General features: G+C 37.3%; 1 protein-coding gene across 1 annotated transcript in view; it reads left to right on the top strand.

Moving 5' to 3' along the window:
• The first annotated feature begins 2320 nt into the window (after positions 1-2320).
• Positions 2321-15749, top strand: part of DOCK4 (dedicator of cytokinesis 4) — a 161412-nt gene continuing 147983 nt past the window's right edge. The window contains exons 1-8 of the mRNA XM_027682186.1: positions 2321-2378; positions 4475-4558; positions 5562-5602; positions 9033-9088; positions 10499-10595; positions 12248-12396; positions 13755-13839; positions 15500-15651. Coding sequence (XP_027537987.1) covers positions 2321-2378; positions 4475-4558; positions 5562-5602; positions 9033-9088; positions 10499-10595; positions 12248-12396; positions 13755-13839; positions 15500-15651 — 722 coding nt within the window. The remainder of the gene's footprint in view (positions 2379-4474; positions 4559-5561; positions 5603-9032; positions 9089-10498; positions 10596-12247; positions 12397-13754; positions 13840-15499; positions 15652-15749) is intronic.

Genomic DNA, 15749 nt, shown 5'->3' with positions numbered 1-15749 from the left:
GTTTTGAGCTTGACCTTACTGCAAGGCCTCTGCAAGAATCCAGCCAGAGTGTTTCAAGTGTATCAGATGAATGTGCTGGCGCAGATGTACAGCTGATGCCCTTGTTTCTTTCTTTCTTTTTTTGGTACTCTGCAGGCCAGCCTTCTAGAAGATATTTCAAGGTATAATTTTGTTCTTCTATACATGTTCTAAAATAATTGCTATCTATTTTTTGCACTGTGTCAGATTTCAAACTTCTTTTTGTCCTAAAAATATTTTTTAAACTTTTCTTTAAAAAAAAGAAAAGAAAAGATTTTTAACAGCTTTAGTAACTACGTAATGAAAATTGAATGTCACAGCAAAGTCAGATCATATCGGCTCTTAAGAAGAAAATTACTGTATTTTTTTATCTCATGGAGTTTAGAATTAAGACATCTCACAAATATAATATACTTTGGGTTTGGTTTGGTTTTACATGCTTCTTCAGTTAATTCATTAATTTTATTTCAGTGGCTCTAGGTGCTATTTTGGCAGGTTTCATAATCCAGTTTTGCTGCTTGAAAGCTAGAAAGGTGACTAGAATGACTCCTGTCATTCCAGTGTCACAGGGGAATTGAGATATACAATGTATTGATATTTGGGGACTTTTGTTTTTATTTTCATCTGTTCTTACTTAATAAACTGTTTTAATTTTCAGATCTTTGTATAAGAATTCATTGAAAATTTTTTGGTTTTCAACTCTTAGACAAACTTTAACAATGTACAAATGCTGTCTTGCAACTAACCTGCTTAAAATGTATATCTGGTTATGGTGTTGGAAACAAAGTAGCTCTTTTTATTTCATAGTGCTTGTTTCAGGGTATTCAGTTCTGTGTAAATAACTGGGATGGTGAGAGGAGCACCAAAATTAATAGAAATTGATTCAATACATGTGCTTGACGAGGGAAGAGGCTCAATGCTATACGTACTGGTCACACATTTTATCAGACTCTTAGGGACTAGCCAGGCACATGATCCCATAGCCTTTTTTCAAAGGGATAAAGACCATGGGTTAAGTACAGTGATGATTAACTTATAGTTGAAGTGATGATTGAATTCACTGAGTTTTGAAGTCTTCAGAAAGATTTGTCGATAATGTACTTTTTGTACATTTTTATACATGCCATCCTGTAGTATAAACCATATCCTGTTGATTTACTCTTAAAATCTTGAACTTTCTGAGAAAGATTCACAAATGAATTTTCAGTTTTCGTGGTTGCTGACAGCTGACTTTGGCGAACACAGACAGTGGATGACAGATTATGTTGTGTTTGAGTGTAGTCTCTGCCTGTGGCAGAGTGGACCTCTGACAGCAGGCAAGAGCATATATATGTTCTTGCATATGTAGAGTCACAGAATATTCTGAATGGGAAGGGATTCACAAGGATCATATCCTTTTCGCTTTTACATGTGAAGTTTTGTTGTCATGCCTCTGAGTTGGTGGTTTTTTTCACTTTGCTATGAGATTTGGGTTTTCCTATCTGGATAGGTAGATATTTGACAGCTAAGACTGCTGTCAGGCCACAAAGTAGCTCTGTGCATCATGCCCTGCTGATATTGGTAGAAGGCTGCTTTCCACTTCGACTTTAAAATTAAGCTCCAAAAGAACATTACAATACAGAGAATCGAAAGCACTATTGCTTGGTCTCATGGCCTGAATTAGGTGATATTTTAGTTAAAAATTTCAAATACAGTAAGCACAGAGTTGAATAGCTGGATTTCTATCTGGCATGTTGTATAGGGTTTATGTGGCCAGGTTTTGGTAGCAGTAGTGCTGCAGGGTTGCCTGAAGCTTCCCCTGTGTCCTGCAGAGCCAATGCCAGCCAGCTCCAGGATGGACCTGCCACTGGCCAAGGCCAAGCCCATCAGGGATGACAGTAACACCTCTGTGATAACATATTTGAGAAGGGAAAAAAAGTTATAGCACAGAGGAAATTGCAGCCAAAGAAGAGCAGAGTGAGAGAACATGTGAACAACTTTGGAGACACCAAGGTCAGTGGAGAAGGAGGGAGAGGAGGTGCTCCAGGCATGGGAGCTGAAGCCCCTGCAGCCCTTGGTGAAGACCATGGTAAGGCAGCTGTGCCCCTGCAGCCCATGGAGGGTCACAGGGATGCAGGGATCTACCTGCAGCCTGTGAAGGAGACCCACGCTGGAGCAGGTGGATGCCCAAAAGAGGCTGTTGACCCCATGAGGGGCCCATGATGGAGCAGGGTCCTGGCAGGGACCTGCAGACCCATGGGGAGAGAAGCCCCCACTAGAGCAGGTTTCCTGGTAGGACTTGAGGCCCTGTGGGGGACGCACGATGGAGCAGCTGTGCCTGAAGGACTGCACCCCATGGAAAAGTGACCGATGTTGCATCAGTTTGTAGAGAACTATTGCCCGTGGGGTGGACTCACGTTGGAGAAGTTTGTGAAGGACTGTCTCCCATGGGAGGGACCCCACTCTGGAGCAGGGGCTCTCTCCCTGAGCAGTGGCAAAAACAAGCTATGATGGACTGGCCGTAATCCCCCTTTCCCCATCTCCCTGTGCAACTGCAGGTGAGGAGGTAGAACTTGGGAAGGAGGGAGAGGTGGGGGGAAGGTGTTTTTAGGATTTCTCATTATCCTGCTCTGATTCTGTTCATAAAAAATTTGATTAATATCCCCACTTCAAGTCTGTTTTGCCTGTGATGGTAATCAGTGAGTGATCTCTCTGGGTCCTTATCTGAGCCCATGAACCCTTTGTTGTATTTTCTCTCCCCTGTCCAGCTGCAGAGGGGAGTGAGAGAGAAACTGTGGTGGGTGCCTGGCATCCACGTAGTGCGTGCTTGTAGTCCCAGCTGCTGGGGGTGCTGAGCCCAATGGATTGCTTGAGTACAGGAGTTCTGGGCTGCAGACCACAATGCTGAGTGGGCGTCCAAGCTAAGGGCAACATCAATCTAGTAACCCATGGGACACCAGGTTGGCTAAGGAGGGGTAAACTGACCCAAGTTGAAGATGGAGTAGGTCAAAGCTCCCATGGCAGTCAGTAGCAGGATCATGACTGTGAACAGGCCCTGCAGTGTAGCCAGGGCAACACAGAGACATGTGAGGTCCTTAGATTGTGTTGGGTCTGGCTGAGCTGAAGTTCATTTCCCCATAGCAACCCTCACAGTACTGTGCTTTGCATTGGTAGCTAGAAAGGTGTTGATAATGCATCAGTGTTCTGGCTACTGCTGAGCAGTGATGGCACAGCATCATGTCTCTCAACATTCCTCCCCCCCTCACTGAGGGCAAGATCCTGGGAGGGGACACAAGTAGGCCAGCTGACCCAAACTAACCAGAGTGATATTCCATACCACATGGTGTCAAATCAGATATAGAAGCTATGTAAAGGAGGAGAAAGGGGGGCATTAGTTGTTTGCAATATTTGTCTTCTGAGCAACTGCTGAAGCCCTACATCTCAGGAAGTGGCCAAACATCACTTGCTAATGGGAAGTAGAGAATAAACTTTATAATTTTCATCTTCGCTTGTGCATGTGCAAACTTTTGCTTTTGCTTTAGTAAACTGCCTTATCTCAGCCTATGAGTCATTTTCCATTTTATTCTCTCTCCCTAGTCCAGTTGGGAAGGGGAGTGATAGAACAGCTTGGTGGGCACCTGGTGTCTAGTCAAGGTCAACCCACCACACATTAATGGATTTTTAGCATTTGTAGGAATGAGCATTTTGAGTGGCTTTTGAGTATTCTATTTTGATTCTGAGTGAAAAAAATAGCTGGCTATTGTTTTAGCACTAACAATATTAGACTTGATATTTGGGAACATCACTGCTCTGATGGATGTTTTGTTTCTGAAGCATGTTTCATCTCCAGCAAAGGAAGCCCATTTCTGTAGCTCTTGTCCCAGCCTGAGCTCATGACCTCCCTTCACTGGCTTTGGCGGGGCTGGAGGGGAAGTGTGTGCACTTAACGTATTGGAGTGAACAACGTACTTTACTGGTCTCCATTTCCTAACTATTTCCTCACATTTGGTATTGTGTGGAGTGCTGGGTCTATAGCATCCGTTAAGTGAATATGAAATAAGATTTTTCCTATCATGGCATGTGAGTGATATAGATGGCAACAAAAATATTGGCACATATTGGCACTTTCAGCTTGCAAAATTCTGATATCTGACATGTTAGTGTAAGCATTTGGAATAAAACACTTTGTGTCCTTTCAGGTTGTTATGGTCTAGCTAATAGTATTCTCTGGTATAAGCTTTCCATTCATGTATGGTAGGGCTGTAAGTGTTTAGGTTTTTTCCCAAGTCCTGAATTTTAAATTTTCTGTTCATAAAGGTGGCTTAACCTCTGTTTCTTTCCACAGCTTATTAAATATTAGTAAGCTTGTTTGTTCTAACATGTAACTTTCCCTAGTAATATACTATTTTTCTTAACAATAGGAATAATAATTTATATTTTAATTTTGTGAATAATTGAAACTTATCATCTTTTTCAGTAATAGCTGGTTTTCGAGGGACGGTCCCACATGGCCTATCACTGGAGATTGGAGACACCGTTCAAATATTAGAGAAATGCGATGGTGAGTTCACAGGCTGGAATTCTAGGGATAATTGAGTTTGATAGAGTGGTTTGAACCCCATTACTATTAATTTATTTTCTTAAATTAACACATTTTAAAAGTCAATAATGCAACACATTTTGGGCTCTTAATTTTTTTTTTTCACAATTCCAGTTAGCTCTAATCTCTATAATAATTAATTTGCAGTTCATTCATTTTTATTTAATCTCTCTGTTTAATAAACTTGTATGGAGGGTAAGAGTTATAACAGCAAGGAGTTCTCATTGTGATTCTTCTGCTTTCTTGGTATTTCTGAGGGAAGTCTGGCTGTCATTAAGACACTATCAAATTAATTCAAAGTCACAAGTTTAAATCTTAAAGCAGTGGAAACATTCTCTTTTGCATCTGTTCTGAGGTAGAGAATGCAAATATAATTTTAGCAAATGTCTGTTTCTAGTGTAAGAGAAATAAAGTTGCATTTTTTTTCATGCCTCCTTAACACATAAAGCTTGGCTGTCATTTTGATTTTTTTTTATCATTTGGGATTGTATAGGGTTTTTTTGTTTCATACCAGGATTATTTATGGTTAATCTTGTAAGAAATGTTCTTTTAGAAGGCATAGGATCTATTGTTTTGAATAAGGTGTATTATAAATTTTGTATAGTAATGTGGTTGATAAATTTAGAACATGAAGTCCAAAAATGATTTCTAAATGTTTACAGCTAGTATGAAACCATTTTGTTTTTGACTGGTATGGTGTCCAATGCAGAAAATACCTGGGTTACATTGTTAGAAACATTTAGGCATACAGAGTTAAAGAGTAATTCCTGAAATGGTGTGAGTGAAATCATTCGAATATGAGCTGGTTTAAATGAAATACCTTTCACTATATGGAAAGTCTTTTAGATGAGTGCGGTCTGACAGCACTGTAGAATTGTGACTGTTCAAAAGGGAAAGATGAAATCTATTTTACATATGGAAATGATTTGCGTACTCTAAAAAGCAAAATGTTCTTTCTTCTCAGGGTGGTACAGAGGATTTGCCTTAAAAAACCCGAACGTTAAGGTAAAGGTCAATTGCAGTTTTGCATTCTTTGGCAAAAATGTATATTTACTTTTTAAGAATTTATAGTCTGCATGTAAGTATATGATATTTACTCTTAAGAGAAAACTAGGGCTTAGTGTTAAATGTATTATTGATATTGCTTTAATTAGATTTGGACGTGGATTACCCTTCTGAAATTCTTCTGTGTATTAGAATAATACACTTTACAAATCCAAGGTTCTGATGAATTTTCTTTCATTTCTGATTTTTAGATTTTCAACTCAAAGGAAGTTAAGTTGAAGGGAAAAGACTACTGAAAATAGAAATTGTAAATACTATTGGAGAAGTTGGTTAAATTGTGCCTGTTTTTCTTAATGCTATGAATTAATTTAGAACAACCAGTGGAGACAGCTAGTTTATAGGAGCCACATGTAGAGTATCAATTGAATAAAAGATATGTGTTGTCATGTAAAATATATGGTTCATTTTATTTTCTTTTGATGTGTAGTCTTTGATTTCCACAGTAGCATAGCTGATAGTACTCTAAACCAGATTTCACTGATTTATTTTTCTGCATTCAGACATGGAAAGTTATGAAATTTGTATTTCAGTGTCTGTTTGTGTTGAATATGTTTTAAGCTTTATCTGTCTTATTTGTCTTTCTATTTTCTTAATCTGTCCTGTTGTCTTACCTCTGGGACTGTAGAGATTTTGTTTTTCATGGGAAAGAAAGATCTTAAATCATCTGTTGATCCTTTAACTTGCATTGTAAGCTTTGTTCTTCTTTTTCTCTCTTCATTTCCAAGACTCTTCAGCAAAATAAGGCACATATACTTTAATTTCAGAAGTATCTTGGGGCTCATGTCAAGCCATTGGCCTTTTGTGCTAAGGCCTGCAGTATCTGCTCACATAAATTTCCTTGCTTTTATATGGATGGTCGATGTGAAATATAAATTTAGCCAGAGAGCCTAATCTGATGTTTACTACTTTGACCTCATTGATATATATTACAATTTGATTTATAAAGCATGAGCAGTTGTGGTTTGTTATTGCATCTTCTGTGTCTTTTGTTGCAATTCTTACCACATGCTTGCTGTCAGTCTTGCTTTGTGGTCTGTCAAATGTGCGATAGAAGTTATGAATAGGTTTTCTAAACATGACTTGATGTGTGAAGAGATGAGATGTATATTTTCTGCTTTCCTAATGTGAATGCAGACAGTTTTCTGAGTTGGATTTTTGAAGGGAGTCTCTCCAAAAATAAAATAATAAGAGCACCTTGTAACTCCTTGTTATTGGTACTGCTCTGTCAAGATTCCTGCCTTGTTATTCTGCCAGCTTTGACACTCAAAGAAATTATCTGTGGCAACTGGGCTGCAGTAAGTGTGCATATGCAACCATCCTGTTTTCTGACATATTGTTACACCTGCAAAGCTGTATGTCTTACTGTCCTTAGGAGATGCTCTCCTGAACTGCTTTGCATTACATAGGAGTAAGAGCATTTACAAGGGCAGTTACCTCTACATAGTAGATGTGTTTTTGTCAAAGATCTAACACCTATGTTAAAATAAAAGGGGACTCCATTATCACAAAGGAAAGCTGAATGCAACTGTGCTTATTATGAAGAGAACATATATGTATTTTCCCTCACTGCATGAGCTGTAGTGTATTATGTTCCCAACCAGAAGCTTGAAGCTGACTTGCTTTATGTTGCTTATTTTGATTTATGAAGCTTAGTGTGCTGTAAGAGCACACTAGTGTGCTGCAGCAACGCTGCCTGTTCGAGAGAACAGTGGACAGCCCTTAAACGACTAGAAAGGACTGCTCCTGGCAGGACACTGGGGCTCTTTGACAGGCATCTACTACAACTTTCCTGTGCGCTGCAGGGCATAGTAACCACAAAATAAAACTTTATTTTGACTTCCTATATTACCTTATCTTTATTTTTATAGAACTTCATTAACTTTATTTGTTTTGCTTTATTTTGAAAATCCCTATCAGAAACCCCCTTTTTTAAGACATGGTTGGTAAGATGTTATCCCCAGCAGCTGTCTGTTTCTTGTCAAGATGGGAATAATGAATAAAACCATTTATTCGTGGGATAATGAATACCCTTCACTAAGGGAGCTCTCAAACAGTCTTCTACATTTTCTACATGTGTTTATCTTCTAATATTCTGAAGTGTTGAAGGGCTCTCTGCTGGGTTAAGAGCTGTCTGGGTGGCTGGGTCCAGAGAGTGGTGGTGAACGGTGCTGCATCCAGTTGGCATCCAGTCACTAATGGTGTCCCCCAGGGGGGATCAGTGTTGGGCCCAGTCCTGTTAATATCTGTATTGATGATCTGGATGAGGAAATTGAGTGTACTATTAGCAAATTTGCAGATGACACCAAGCCGAAGGGGAGTGTTGATCTGCTGGAAGGCAGGAGGGCTCTTCAGAGGGACCTGGACAAGCTGGAGAGAGAGTCTGATTCCAACGGGATGAGATTCAACAAGGCCAAGTGCTGGGTCCTGCACTTTGGCCACAACATCCCCCTGCAGTGCTACAGGCTGGGGACAGAGTGGTTGGAGAGCAGCCAAGCAGAAAAGGACCTGGGAGTTTGGATTGACAGGAAGCTGAACATGAGCCAACAGTGTGCCCAGGTGGCCAAGAAGGCCAATGGCATCCTGGCCTGGATCAGGAACAGTGTGGCCAACAGGTCCAGGGAAGTGATTCTTCCCCTGTACTCAGCACTGGTGAGGCCACACCTCGAGTACAGTGTCCAGTTCTGGGCCCCTCAGTTCAGGAAGGATATTGAGGTGCTGGAGCAGGTCCAGAGAAGAGCAACGAGGCAGGTGAAGGGACTCAAGCACAAGTCCTCTGAGGAGAGGTTTAGGGAGCTGGGGTTGTTTAGCCTGGAGGAGGCTCAGGGGAGACCTTGTCACTCTCTACAACTCCCTGAAAGGAGGTTGTAGCCAGGTGGGGGTTGGTCTCTTCTCCCAGACAACCAGCAGTAGGACAAGAGGGCACGATCTTAAGCTGTGCCAGGGGAGGTTTAGGTTGGATATTAGGAAGAAATTTTTTACAGAGAGAGTAATTAGGCATTGGAATGGGCTGCCCAGGGAGGTGGTGGATTCACCGTCCCTGGAGGTTTTTAAGATGAAACTGGATGTGGCACTTAGTGCCATGGTCTAGTAACCACGGCAGTGTTGGATCAAGGGTTGGACTTGATGATCTTGGAGGTCCTTTCCATCCAGCTGATTCTATGATTCTATGATTTAAACTCTACTGAATATGGCATTTTAGTTTCTGTTAGAGCTATACTGAGTATTTATTGCATTCTTTCCTTGTGTGTGTTTTTTGTTACTTATTTGGAGGATTTTTAATTCCGCATGCATTTGCATATTGAATGGTACTAAATGGTATGCCGAACTCATGTAATGGGACTTCTTTTACCTAAACTGTTTTATTTTTCAGGGCATATTTCCATCTAACTACATTCATTTGAAGAATGCGTGTGTTAAGAACAAAGGGTAGGTGAGATGTTCTGATTTCAAATATTTAAATGTGATCAGTTACTTGTATCAAAGATCTTTTGGTTACAAAGAAATGATATCTTAACTTCAGTTTACTGCCACAGGACTTGAAATGGTTGTCCTTAGATAACCTGATACTCCTTCATGGTCAGAAAATTGGAGTGATGTATTCTGAAAAGGCAAAAATAATGTATCAGTTTAATGGCAAAAGGTTTCACTAAAACTGTAAATGAATAGAGATGTTTTTTCCTTTACTTCTTTTCTTCGGATGATAGAAAGCCAATATTTATTTTTGACAAAAACTGATGTCACTTTTAGAAGAGTTGATAAAAAACGGAATAATTGGTTAAGATGAGTTTTAAAATTTTGTTTTAGAAATCAAATGCTCTGACTGAAAGAAATTTTTTTTTTTAAATGTAATACTTACCTTGATGGTATCAATTTTAAAAAACTTTTGTCAGTGATCTTAGCTCAACAGTTTTTTCCAAAGTTTTACTTAATTTGTGAGTGTTCACATTGTATCCTTTATTTGGACTTATTAGTAGAGAACTGGTACAAAACAGTTTAAAACCTGTTTACGTAAAGACATTTCTCATAATAAATGGATGCCTGAATATTAATTGTATGTGACCTTTATTTTGGGAGCATGAGTGAATGAGTAGAAGGTCCTTTTTTCGTAATGAGCAGAAATAATCATGAAGATTGTAATAATATTTTAAAAAGTCTCATTTTCACAGGTGAAAATGTCCCTACATTACTGTTAAACTCACTGTTGTTTGCTATGGAGTTTAGGCCACATGGTTTATCATGCCTTAGGATGCTTTCTCCTTACAAAGTGGTTGTAGCTAAAACTGAAGGTTCAGTGAAATAAAATTGTATACCATCACAATAAAATAAAGCTTAAAGGAGAAATGATTTTTGTTAGTGGACAGTACTTGCAGGGAGTTCAATCTTTGTTGCCTTTACTATCTTTGTTAGTTTATATTTCCCATTCAGACCATACACCTTACTGCACATCACGACCAGGGGCTGTCACATTGTTATGTTAATTTCCTAAGAGAGACAAGATATCATGAAAAAAGTAATCCGGGCATGAAAAGCTAGTGGCAAGATCCCTTTGGAAACAATGGGAATTATTATGCTGTGAAAGTCATTTTTGACATGGTTATCTCATAGCAAAAAAACTCACCTTCTCTAGGACCAAGCCTTGCATGGGGATTAAACTATTTTCACCCCAAGTTTTTCCATGGGGATGAAATTAATATAAAAATTGCAAGTGTCATGATCTGAAGGAGCACCCATGTATGTTGATAGACATCACTGTTGGCAGGAGGAAGTCTGCATATTAGTAACTTCAATGCATTAATAATGCCTGTGTAATATCATGTGTTTTTCTGCGTGTTACAGACAATTTGAAATGGTTATTCCAACAGAAGATTCTGTTATTACAGAAATGACATCAACTTTAAGAGACTGGGGAACAATGTGGAAACAACTCTATGTGGCAAGTACCCTGAATACCCTGAATAATATTACTTTGATTTAATGCCATCTCAAAAGACATACTGTTGTTTAAATGCTCTAGCTTGGCTGAAGTATAAATTTCAGAAAAAAAGTCAGTTTGTTTTTTAACCTGAAAATTTTATTTTCAGCTTAATACTATTCTTAAACATTAGCATGTCTCCTGTATTCACATGCATAATTTACTTCAGTAGCGCTTATTGTTAGATACCAAGACCAAAGATGCACCTGAATTACTATTTATTCAATTTTTCTTAACTGTAGAAATGAAATGTCTGTATGCTAGTATGTGATGTAAAATTGTGAAAATGTACTGTGTGTCTAGTTCTCTGTAATGTTCCTACAAAGTCCTTTCTGTCTGTTGCTTCTAGTTCAAGGGCTCTTTGTAGGACCTTTTTTCTTTGGTTTCCTGTTACTTATAATGTTCATATTTCCCTCCTGTTCTTGCTGCAGTTGTTTCTTTTTTTGGCAGCATTTTTCTTCACTACTGTTATTGCACGTTCAAAATACCCTGGCTTGCTTTCTTTCCATAGAGAAAGCCAAGACAAACAATAAATTAATGCCCATTTTAGTGAGCTTATGAAATGAATGAACGTGAAATAAAGAGTAGATTTATCAAATGGCAATTTGTCAGAGCCCTTGGAATATAAAAGTTATTGATGGAGAGTAATGGTTCTTCTAATTGAATTTGAGCTTTTCATAGCAATAATGCAGGAGAAGTAGCTGAAGTTTGTTTTTAATGCCTTTTATTCTTAGGAACAAGGAAAAGGGAAATGGGCTTAGGGTTTATTGCAAGAATTAACAGAACAAATCTGAATAGGAGTGTTTTTTCAACCTTGTGTGATGCATCACATAAATGGAGGTTGTAATAATTTCCTCAAGCTGAAGGTTCTCAGAAAAACTATATCAAGTGAAATTAGAATTGGTGAAGGAAGAGTTACAGATTCTTCCCAAACAGAAGTTCTTTTATGGGAAATTGTTTATGCCCTTTGCTGGTATATAATTAGAGTAGGAGGATGTGGTTTTAAAGCAATCATATTCACGTAATTTCTCCTACTTGACAGTTAGATGAAGAAGGACTGCCTGGACAAGATTCTATCTGCATGATGCTATTTATTTAGTGTTAGATGGTAGTGTGTACAGTTATATCAGTGCAAGAAAAAGTTAAAAGAACTTTAACAATCTATGGTTCAGAGTTTGAATGCTCAGAGCTATTGCTTTTTCTACCCTTAAGGTGCATGAGTTCAAATAGTCTTGAATTACAGATCATGTATTCAATTTGGATGACACAGCAGCACAGAATGAACATGCTCTGGGAATAAACAACTGAAACAGCTTTTTTGTCGAATTTTTGTCATATCTGTCATGTACATTAGACTCTGTTAACATGAGACATAAGGAGTTGGAGTGAAATACTGGAATGAGTATGGTGCAGAGACGGTGTGCAGTAACCTCTGAAATGATTTTACATGCACACACACAAACGTGAAGGTAAAATGGTCACAGTACTGTGGGGGAAAAAAAGACTAAGTAGGAGGAAGAAAGGGTTTTCTTCATTTCCTCACCATATCTGTATTTATTAGGATTGTCACCTTAGACAGGTGATGTAGAGGCAATTATATTTTTGTCTCACAGAGGAATGAAGGGGATCTCTTTCACCGGCTGTGGCATATAATGAATGAAATCCTAGACCTGCGAAGGCAGGTCCTTGTTGGCCACCTCACCCATGATCGAATGAAGGATGTCAAGCGACACATCACTGCTCGACTGGATTGGGGCAATGAGTGAGTAAATATAACAATAAATGAAAATAATGTAATAAGATTTTAAGGCCACCGCTTGAGGCTGATTTGTAGAATACTGAAATAAGGAACAAATTTCTAACACGTGTTACCTTTTTTTTTAATGGACTTCGATTGTTTTTCTGTCCACTATGTGTTAACAGTGAAAAATAATTAATTGTTTTATTTTGCTTTTTTGTATATCAGTGTAGTTTACATAACAGTGGTACTGTCTATAAGAGAATTGCATTGGAATATCTGCAGCAGCCTTTTAAATAATTTTAAAACACACTTGGCTGTTGACCTGTATGATGCAAAGTGCTGTGCCTTGACTGAAACTATATTGGCTGACATGGCTTCTTTTTTGACTTCTATCACACAGTTTCGTTCCTACTTGGGTATCTCTGACATAGGTCATGCTACTGTGCTCTACATCTTTCTTTTATCTGGATAAGTAATACAAGCTAACACAAATGGTATTATCTTACTCCCTTTTTTTTTTTTTTAAGCAAGGAAACACCTTTTGGCATTTAGGTACTGTTTCCAAAGTCTTTTTTTAGCCTATATTTATACAGTTAAACCATGGCAAAATATAATAATATTCAATAGTAGAATATTGTTAGATTAGTAGAATTTCGGGGGATTCTACACCTATCTGACACCTAATACCTAACAGAGTGAAAAGGTTGTGACTAAATGTGAATGATTACCTGTCTGCTTAGAATTTTGAGCTAACTGAGTGGAATTGTGAAGGTTTTTGAAGTGGTCAGTTCCTACTCTCTAAAACATATTTTTGAAAAACTTTCTAATATTTCAAATTTTTCTAAATTCAGCATGACTACCTCTTATGTGTTCTTAATATTTATTGCTTGCTGCTGTGCTGAAAATAAATTTTATTCCTGTTGATTCAAGCTGATTTCCTTATTTTGTTCAGGGGATACAGGCAAGCATCTTTGGTACCATCCAGTCCAAATTAAGAATGAGCTGGTGTTTTGGCATTTGATGGATTTTCTTTTTATCTTCTTTTCCTTGGTTGTCATTCAAATTGATGGTACTAGTGCACTCATGTTGTATGATGTTCACTATAGTACAAAGGAAATATCCATTGTACGTTGTCCACAACGTAAAACAGATTTAAAATTGTAGAAAAGCATATTTTTTTAATGTTGCACAGTGGAGAAAGGGGAGGAGTCATATGTGAATGGTAAATACAACCAAAATACATGAAACCAAAACCAGTCAACTGTAGAGTACCAATTCACATTATCATTGTTTATTGGAATAAAAAATAATCAGAAACAGAGTTAATTTTTTTTTCTTGAATGTAGAAATTACTTCCTGTTATTCCATTTCTCATACAGACAGCTGGGACTTGACTTAGTTCCAAGAAAAGAATATGCTATGGTGGATCCTGAAGAGATCAGCATTACTGAGCTCTACAGGCTGGTATGTGAATGTAATACTCAGTACTTTTGCTATTAAATTACATACTCTTGGTTTGATGGCAGCTCTCTACTTAACCAGAAGTACCTTTTCTGATCCAATAAACTCGTGTTTCATAATGTAATGAGTTTTACTATGAGAAAAGAAATGTTTTTTGAACACCTATGTCATCTCTACATCTATATGAGATACCTTGATTCAATATCAAATTTGTGTGGGCACATGTGCTTATTTTACATGTTATTTATTAAAAATTTTGTTTCCTGATATATCATTAAAATTGAGACTGTTAATATGAATTTAATCATCAGTAAAAGCTTATGAGATTCTTTTTCATTAGAGCTTTACCTGGCCCATGAGTCCGTTTAGACAAGATTTGTGGAAATATAATAATATTCTCGTGGTACAAGTATTGTCACAATTAATCACACTGGGCTCTTGGTCTTTTCTAATATATTAATGTAAATAGCAGTTAAGTTGCATAGGAAAGCTCTCCTTTGGGTGTGGAAGCCCATCTTGATTTACTAAAACCAGCACTGATATTTCTTATTCTGATTAAATCTCCAGTGAGATCTAAGAAAACTTGCCAATTCATTTATGTAGGCTTTGGCTCATATTTAAGTACTGCAGCTGTTACAGATACACATTTCAGAGCCTTCTGTGCTTAAGACTTAAGCTTTCATTTAAACTAAATTGTATTTATGATAACTTTTGTATTTAAATAGAAAAAAAACCCTGAAATATCATTGTCACATATTTTTTTTGTGGAGCTGAAATGATAATTTTTTTTTATAACTTTTAACTACTTGTGTTGATAAGTTGTAATGTCAAGCCTAATAATAAAATCTTCATGCTAGAATCAGTATACCTTTGAGTAGTTTCAAAGTCATATGCAATATTATGGAATCCTGTTGAAGCACTAGATGAAATACAGTGAACCATTAAACATAAGAAGAAACCTACAGAGGAAAAATAACCTGAAACACTAATAATGGAACTAATGGAATGTACTTTGGAAAATAAAAAGGGGGAAAAAAGATAACCTCAGTATTAAGGCTAAGTAGCTTAGAAACAATGCAGTTTAAAATTATTTTTGGTATGATGTAAGAGAGAAATAGTACAACTTAATATTTTCCTGCTCTTAATGGGTGATTAAAATGCTGAAGGTATGAACTATGAAGTCAAATCAAAATAATGTATTAGCTTCTATATAGCAGTTTGCCAAAGGTTGTAAAATATGGATGTGATCACTTTTTTCCATTTTAAAATACTGGTATTTAGTCTTCTGCAAAAGCATTTTCTATGTGTTTGAAAACTAGAATATCAGATCATTAACTGTTTAAACCAGCTATGAAATACTATGTTGTTACAGCACAAAGCTTTAAAGTGTCTGAGAATTTTCAGAGTAGAAAAAAGGTAAACTTCTAGAGGTTACTGTTTTTCTCCTAGAGATAACTATGATGTGGTGCAACACTGGGAAAGTAACTTCCTTGTGTTCTTCTTCTTAGATAAAAAAAAAAAAAAGAAAAAGCCCTATTACAAATAAATACTGAATAAAAAAAATAATATTTTGGATTAAGAAAGTAGCTCTGTATTACGTTTCTTACCTCTTTTTTTTTGAGATTTTAATTCAAACTGGCCTCTGTGTTTGTGGTGTTTTTAGATGGAACATCGTCATCGGAAAAAAGACACACCAGTACCTGCTAGCAGCCACCATCTTTTTGTTCAGATGAAGAGTTTAATGTGCTCCAATCTGGGAGAGGAACTGGAAGTAATCTTCTCACTCTTTGACAGTAAAGAAAATCGACCCATCAGGTACCATATGGTTTTTACTCAAATACTGATTTTACATAAGTTTTACAATATATACTGTATGTTTTGATCCAGGTACCAAATTGCACATTAAGAAATAA

This window comes from Neopelma chrysocephalum, unplaced genomic scaffold, assembly GCF_003984885.1.
Source record: "Neopelma chrysocephalum unplaced genomic scaffold, ASM398488v2 Primary Assembly neopelma1_62, whole genome shotgun sequence".
In the NCBI taxonomy this organism is placed as follows: domain Eukaryota; kingdom Metazoa; phylum Chordata; class Aves; order Passeriformes; family Pipridae; genus Neopelma; species Neopelma chrysocephalum.
This window is presented reverse-complemented; position numbering and strand designations above follow the sequence as displayed.